General features: G+C 33.6%; 1 protein-coding gene across 1 annotated transcript; it reads right to left on the bottom strand.

Moving 5' to 3' along the window:
* Positions 1–933: 933 nt before the first annotated feature.
* Positions 934–4,509, bottom strand: LOC111999682 (uncharacterized). The gene is made up of 2 exons (XM_024031811.2): positions 4,145–4,509; positions 934–1,613 (listed from the first exon to the last, which is right to left on the bottom strand). Exons 1-2 carry the CDS (start codon positions 4,488–4,490, stop codon positions 1,228–1,230), a joined length of 732 nt encoding a protein of 243 aa, XP_023887579.2. The 5' UTR covers positions 4,491–4,509; the 3' UTR covers positions 934–1,227.
* Between the last annotated feature and the right edge of the window lie 4,105 nt (positions 4,510–8,614).

Below are 8,614 nucleotides of genomic sequence, written 5' to 3'. Positions count from 1 at the left end.
TAGTGGAAGTGAAAGATCGCATGAAACCGTCTCATTAGACAATTTTCCCTTCATCTAACAATAGGACTAACTTAGTTTTCCCCTAAACCTTAGCAAAAGCAAATTTCCCCTCTATGCCGACTTGCTTGCTCCTCATTCACCTCTTTTTTTTTTCTTTATTCTTTTTATACAGGGCGTGGCTATTGGATGTGTGGTTGGGTTTGAGGCCGATGGTCATGGGTTAGACGAAATGGCTAATAACTCGCTGCCCATGTTGTTGAGTTCAACGCTGGGTAATGTGACTGATAGCTAGAGTGATGGGCTTTGCTATCAATGGTCAACCCTTTATTATACATTATTTTCACTGAGATGCTAGTTGAAAATAACATGAAGTAAACTGTAAGAACTAAATTGATTGTAAGTTAAAAATAATAAAAGTCAAATTAACTGTTACCAAAATGTAAAGATCAAGTCTAAAATGGTATTTTCACCTTGATTGGATTTAGGATTACTAAGATAGAATTTCTCCAAAGCTTTACTAGTTGTTTGGTTGGGTTTGAGACAAAACGGTGACAATAATTTTGGGATATTAACTATATTGTTTTGATTATCGAAACAAAAAAAATTATATTGGTTTTTTTTATTTGAATAAAATTTCAACCTATAACATTCGCTTTTGATGATTCTGCTCTTTATTATTAGACAAATATAACAATCAATTTTGATGTAAACAGAATTAAACTCGAAGTCTTTTATTCAATCATAAAAAACTTAAACAATTGAGCTAAATCTAAACCACAACTATAGTGGTTTCGTTGTCCCTGCCACAGCAATTAAACATCGAAAATTGGAAAAAAGGAATTCTAACATGCTCAAAACAATGTAATTTTGTTTGTATGAAAATTACATTATTTTAAGCTTTTAAGTGACATTTAATGGAATCAAAACACCATATAACATCAGAATCCATAATTAAATTTATTTTAAAATGCAAATCAATATGGTCCATTATTGAGGGGGTGCAATCTACAATTTTAATAAATAAAAAATCAACATCCCCTCAAGCTTACTAGTGTCGTATGCCAGTGTCCAGTGGATCAGTAAAAGCAAAGCTTAAATTAGAGCCCCACAGTTGCATTATAAATCATCAATCCAGATGATGGGTCTTCCTTAAAGACCCACACTCAACAAATAACAGTTAAAAGTTGCAACCACTCTGAAAAGAATCACCTCTCATTATTCTAAACTTTAACTCTGTGGAACTGCAGAACTTGTATTCCCATATCTTTGCATAACTCTTCTTGTTGCAAGAGCTGCAGCCTCACTTGCACGCAATGACCCGGTAGCCATGATTGCAGCAAATTCATTGCAGATCTCCTCCTGCACCTTGCTCCGAGCATTCCCGAGAGGGTCTCCAACAACCCCATTGACTACTAATTTCTGTTGTTCTCCTGCAGGCTTGACAGCAGCTGGGACGGCATTTTTCGTTGTCTTTGGATTCTCAGACTTGGTTGGTGCTTCAGATTTTGCAGCGGTCACGGGTTGCAAAGGCTGGGCCATTAAAGGTCTAAATTGTGGAACTTGAGGGACAGCACCAGCTTTCAATGTTGTCTCCAGATTTTGTATCATGGGTACTGCAACACAAATTTCAGATAATGCCGCACATCACACAACAGAGTCCCAATAACTGACCAATTATACAATAACTTATTTTCCTCAAATTTTGGAAATGCAATATATATCTCTTTATCTGCAAACCTAGATTTTGAGATCCACTCATGTTCCACAATATCATTCCCTAACTTCTCAATGCCTATTATACACCCAGCAAACCAACCAAGCTAAATAATAAAGTTAGGGACACAACAAAAATTCACTAATATTTCCCATTCCTAAATCTGCCTACCACCTCACATATTGGATGCTGATTGAGATATACCCATGTGTGAGGCGGTTGGCTAATTTGAGAATGTTGTAAAATTGTAGTGAATTTTTGTTGTGTCTTTAGAAGGACTCAAAGCTAAAACTCCTATCCACCCTACATGCAGAAGAGGAAGGCAGATGGACATTTTTTTTAATATTCAAAATCTCTTTTATGGAATTTAGAAGTTATCCACCCAGAAGGAAACAAAACCACAATATGGTTGGTTAGATCTAGAGCTTTTGCAATAAAGAGTTTTAACTGAAAAACTCCTTAACATTGGTGTTTGATAATAAAGTGCTTTAAAGACACTTGTTTAGTAACCAAATTGATAAAGAGGTTTTAAAGTGAGAAATGACAAAAGAAGACATTGTACAATTTATAATTGTTTGGCATAATTTATTTTATAAATTCTTATTTTCATATTTAAAATCCAAATAATTCAATTAATAGCCCATTTTTATTATATTATAATAATTACTTTTATATTTCAGCATGTCCTTGGCATTTTCATGCGATTTACTTATTATTTCTCCTCTTTTTCCTTTTCCTTTATTCCTTTTCTTTCCCTGTTCTCTTCTTTTCATTTTCTCCTTTTTTTTCTTTTTTGTGATATATTATCATTTTGTCTACTTTCTATCTTCCCTTTTTTTGCTTTTGTTTCTTCTTCTCTACTTTTGTTCTCCAATACCCAGCCCCCTCACTTCTTCATGGACCACACATGATGCGGGAGGCAATGGGAAGATAGATTTATTATATTTAATATTTGATTTTATGTATCAAGGGCAATTTTGTAATTCGCAATATTCTGGAATGGGCTGTACTAACAGTCCATTAGATCTTCTTTTGGGTTTTATTTAAGTTTGGTTATTTAGTTGGGCTTAAAAGTAAAAGCCTAAGGAGTTCAAGTCCAAGTCTTGTTAGGGTTTTAAGAAATCCATTCAACTAGGAATAAGTATTAGACTTCTATTTATAGGGTTGTAATGCTTTCTATTGAAAGGATTATAATTTTCAGAATTTAAGAGCAATGATGTTTTCTTTATGGTTTGTGTGATGCAGCTTAGGAAGTCTAGGTGTGATGCCTAGAATTTATCTTCTTTTTTTTTTTTTTTTTTTTTTTAGCATTCACGGTTACTGTTCACAGCAACCCAAGTCTTGGTTTTCACCTTGTTTCATCCCCAAACCCTATATTCCCTTTCCCCTTTGAAAACCCTATAATCTCTATCATTTTCTAGCCTATTCCCCACCAAAACCTAACCCTAATTCCTCAAAACTGAAGCTATACCAGATCTCCAAGAGCTCTAAATCAGGTTTTTTTTGTTCCCCCTTGCCCTACGACAACACACCACTTGTTACCAGATTCATCACGTATTATCCCAACCAAAACCCTTTTCATTTCCAAACCTACTGAAAATCTCAATTTCCCACCTTAGATTAGGATCCAATTCTAATGGAGCAAAAAAATAATCATTAGAAATTGGGATTCCAAAATTCTCTACCAGCTAAAAGATAAAATTATGGAGCCCTCCCTATCAAAACCCTGAAGTCCCCATCACCAGTGTCTTATTTCACATCGATATCATGCATGACACAATGAATAGGACCCACAAGTTCAAGACCAATGGGTACTTGCTACCCAAGGGCTCATCTCCTTCTACCCGGACAGTAAGAGCAGTGAATGCAACAGTTGAGAAAGAAAACTCACCAACAGGAGGGCTTGAAATACAGTGATGGGCTCGAGAGATGAGAGATCCTTTTTTGTTTCAGATTTAGGAAAGAGGAAGGGAGTATCAGGGTGTCTTAATGTAAAATCAGCCAGCATTTTTGTCTCACTTAAATCTCCTAAAAGCTGAAACAATGCCTAAAAAGAGCTTGAGCTCTCAGATTTTGGATTTTTTTTTTTTTTTTTTAAATCAGATTTTGGCCTTTAACAAGAGCAGATTTTTGGCTTTTGAGGAGCAAATCAAGCACTTTAAGAAAATTACCAGACCCCCTCCCCTAAAATTCTTTCCTAAAGAGCTTTATTTGGGTGCCTGACGCACTACAAGACAGGTCCTTAATGACAAAGGAATAATCAGATCCCACCGCCTAAGTTACTTGGGAATAGTGAAAATCATAACAGATTTCTTTTCAAAAAATTAATTAATGAAAATAAGAATGATGAAGAACACACAAAATAGAATTAATGTGGTTTCATCATCTCACAGGAAAAGATATTAACAAATGAGGTAGATAACAACTTACATATAAGAGCACCCATTGGACTACTCATAACTTCATTAGGAAGCTGCAGAATGTAGTCTGGAATGGTTGTACCCACCAAAAACTGAGCAACCTCATTGCTGAAGTTGTTGCAATTGTGTGTGAGCAAGCTATATGTTTCAGCTGTATACCGAGGGCTAATTTCCTGCAGATACATTTCAAAGACATCCTTTGGGACATGTGTGACTCCCAAATCTACCACCCGAATAGGTGTACCATATGGTGTTGATCCAGCGGGAGCGTGCTGAATGCCTCCTCCAAAGTAATATTCATTACCATAAACAACAACTCCTGTGTGCCTGTTGTGCAAAGAATAAATGAAAATCATTCTTCCATACGACCATAGTAAATCAATATGCACATATGGAAAAGCAAATCAATATGATCACACATTTTTCCTTGTAAGCAAAAACAGTCAATTTCTAAAGACAAGAAACAATATGACTTCGACAAAAAAGGAAATATTTCAAGAACTAGTTAACACCCATCAGCTTATCTGTACAACAATCACATGCTACATAAGAGTTTACACACCAACATAAAACATATCTCAAACCCCATCGGATGATTTTAAAGTCACCACTTCCAAGAATTCACTATTATCACAACAAGTAGTTATAAGTAAAAGAATCTCAGTACTTTATACCAACTTACAGTTGAACCCTTATCCCAATACTCAATTGGACTTGTTCTATAGTGACAATCTCTCTTTTTATTGCACGGCTCCCAGTACTTAACTAACTAATTCGATGCACGAATCCCAGTACACAACTTAGTCACCAACTTGAGAAAAATGTTGGCTGCAAAGTTCTTTAGTTCATCAACACAATGAAGATCACGAAGCTCCTTTGGTTACAAAACCCTACGGTGTACAAACGCAACAACTTTTTCAAGAGAAAAATGAACTAAGGCAAATTCTGTCTCCGGTCACAATTTGATTCATACTCGCGCAACCTTTGGCGGCCCTTAAAACAATCCTTATAAATGTTTAGGGTTGTGAGAAAAGAAAGCCCAAACATATACCTACAGATTGGATGAAAATCAGAGCTAAAAATCTGTTTTCCAAAAACCTCAATAGATAACTTATCTATCGAGAAGCTGTCGAGCTTCAGGCTAGAATAGCTATTTAAACCTTGATAGATACTAGCTATCGAGCTTTAAAATCCAGCACTTATTCAGTTGTTTCTTGGACAGACTTACATGGCTTTAACACTTGAACTTGAAACTTTGTTCCTCGAAATATTAAACACATTATAGATCTACCAAATTACAAGTAAAATGCGTTTTGTCAAAGAATTAACCAATTCTAATATTGACATATGTTTCTAACATTAAATCACATATATCCTAACACACCTTTTTTTTTTTTTTTTTGAGGAGGCTTGGTTTTGTCATAAATGATAAAATGGTGTTGTGTAATCTATATATATATATATATGTATATATATCTAAAAGTTGAAACGTATCATTTATTGTTGATACGCTCCTGTTGAGCCACATTACAGCCACATCATCCATCCATTTCCCATGTTCTCTCTCTTCTTCTTCTTTTTAACTCATTTTTTTTCTCTTATTAATTTCCAACTTAATGTTATACTTTCACCAATTTTCCCCTTCTTTTATCTTTTCATCTCCTCACTACCATCTATGTTAATATCACTTTTCCTCAATCCCTATCTTCCTTTATTTTTGGCTTTCTTATTCCCTATCTTTTATAAATTTACAATTCTCAAATTCATTCTATACTTTTTGCATTATTTGAAACTCTACTTTGGTTGATGTGATTAAGTTATATTTTTAAGTTGTTATCTTTTTTCTTCTCTTTGATTTCATAGATATTATCCTATTGCATTATATATAAAGATCTATAAGAATATAATCATTTTATTACATAATATAACATGACTTGGATAATTTGGTATTTATTACAATATTTATTATTTTTACTTTTTTTCTTCTCATATTATTTTCTATAAATTTCTTATTATTCTCTCTTGAAACGTGGTTATTCTCTCTCTCTCTCTCTCCTCTCTCTCTCTCTCTCTCTCCTCTCTCCTCTCTTCTCTCTCTCTCTCTCATTTTTTTATATTCTTTCTTACAACTCTTCTTTATATTGATAAATCATTGTGATTTTTAAAACTCTATTTTGGATTCATACGTTTTGGTGTTGTATTTTTTTTAGTTTCCCATTACAAGTAGCATATTTTTCTCTCTTATAGTTTTAGTTTGATTTTTGTTTGAGTTAATAACTTGATTAATTTGGAAGTAAGAATTTAATTTATATCAAAAAACAATCTTAGTTATGCTAATAACAGATCAACATTCGGTCCACTTCATCAATTCAGTCCAATTCAATCTGCTTTAGTCCACTTTTGTCAATTTTGGTCCAATTCGGTCTACTTCAGTCCACTTCAACTCAATTAGGTCCATTCGCTCTATTCAATCCAGTTTGGTCCATTATATCTACTTTGGTCAATACCAATCCTATTCGGTCCATTCAATCCACTTCGATCTATCAGTCCAATTTGGTCCATACGATCAACCTAGGTCTATCGGTCCAATTTGGCCAATTCGGTCCAATTAGGTCTATTAGGTCCATACAGTCCACTTAGGTCTATTTGGTCCAAGTTGGTCCATTCCGTCTATTTAGGTCATTCAGTCCAATATGGTCCACCTAGGTCTATTTGGTCCAATTTGGCCAATTCGGTCCAGTTAGGTTTATTTGGTCCAGTTCAGTCCTTTCGGTCTACTTTGGTCAATTCGGTCCAATCCGATCATTCTGTTCACTTCGATCTAGTCGGTCCAATTTTGTTGATACGGTCAACCTATGTCTATTCAGTCCAATATGGCAATTTGGTCTAATTAGGTCTATTTGATCTACTTTTGGTCAATTTAGTCCTACACGGTCCATTTGGTCCAATCCGGTCCATATAGTCCATTCAGTCCAATTCAATCTATTTGGTCAATTCGTCCAATTAGGTTTATTCGATCCAATTTGGTCCATATGGTCAATTCGGTCCAGTTACACACACATATATTTTGTTTTTTTTTTTTTTTTTTTTTTTGCTTGAATCTATAATCAATCTCATGCAATTCATTTAAAAGTAATGATGTTAAATAAATGAGTAACTACCATAAATATTAGATTTGTATATTCATAGCCTTAATGTTTAGAAAGACTTTCACTTAAATTTAGTCGGACCAAAGTGGACTGAAATGCTATGTTAATATGGCTCAACAAAAGTGTAGCAACAATAAATATTATACTTAAGATTTTAGATATTACTGAGATATATATATATATATATAATAAATTTGGATTTAGAATAGGTACTCTCAACCTAAACATGTCTTTTCCATGTATGGAAGTATACAAAAATGGACCGAATGAGACCATAGTGGACCGAATAGGACCAATGTTGACTAAACTAGAACAAGTGCACAAATTGGACCGAATAGGACCAATGTGGACCAAATAGAACCAAAGTGGTTAGAATGGACCAACATGGACCGAATAGGACCAATGTGGACCGAATAATACTTTTGAATATTTATCATTTTTATTGCATTTTTAGGGCTCATATTTCTATTTTTTTTTTTTTTTTTTTTTTGTATTCTTTAATTCAAAACTAAAGAGTTTAGCTCAGATATAATAAAATCTCATACTTTTCGACCCAAAAATTTTATTAAAAAAAATTGAGCTAAACTTGAAAAGGCAACTTACAAAATAATCAATTTAAGTCCCACTTTGTCCGAAATTGACCGAGTGGACCAAATGAGACCAAAGTAGTTCTAATTAGACCGAATAGCAATTGTTTAATTTTTAGAGAGAACAAATTATACATTATATTACAATTACAATTATAAAATAATTATTTATTCCCACGCATCGCTTGGGTTTGTGACTAATGTATTTTAAATTTAATGTGCTTTTGGCTATTGATTATAAGCTAGCATTTTGCTTAAATTATGTATTGTTTGCGAGTCCCATTTGCTTCTTGCATAAACCATTTTTTTTTTTCCTTTTTCTTTTTTGGTGGACTCAGCTAGCTTAATTTCTCATCTGGCAGGTAATGTTTATAGATCCACTATAATTATTTTGGTCAAAAAGTTGGGTAAATTAATTATTTACAAGTCAACCACCTTGCACCATTGGCGTGATGGTCACTGTACAAGTATAAAATTTTTGCAGTTTGGGGAGAGAGACAAGGGCCAGAGTTTAAGTTTCCAAATGGAATTTCATACATATATACATTTAGATTAGGCTAAACTAGAATTCCTATTGTATCAAAAAAATTATTTACAGGTCACACACTTAATGATTTTACTACAAATGTCAATTTTTTTTTTTTTCCATATTGCGGGTCTTACTCTTTTTTTTTTTTTTTTTGTTACAATATTTTAAGCAAAAATTACAGCTTATTTTATTTAACTTCCAGCTTTTAGAATGGT

The sequence above is a fragment of the Quercus suber genome, unplaced genomic scaffold (genome assembly GCF_002906115.3).
Source record: "Quercus suber isolate HL8 unplaced genomic scaffold, Cork oak 2.0 scaffold_10, whole genome shotgun sequence".
NCBI classification, from domain to species: Eukaryota; Viridiplantae; Streptophyta; class Magnoliopsida; order Fagales; family Fagaceae; genus Quercus; species Quercus suber.
This window is presented reverse-complemented; position numbering and strand designations above follow the sequence as displayed.

Bases quoted from the DNA above. Each gene is read 5' to 3' on its own strand.
- LOC111999682 (XM_024031811.2), bottom strand. From the start codon at position 4,490: ATGATTTTCATTTATTCTTTGCACAACAGGCACACAGGAGTTGTTGTT. The intron at 1,614-4,144 runs GTAAGTTGTTAT...TTTGTGTTGCAG, and splicing joins TCCAATGGGTGCTCTTATAT to TACCCATGATACAAAATCTG.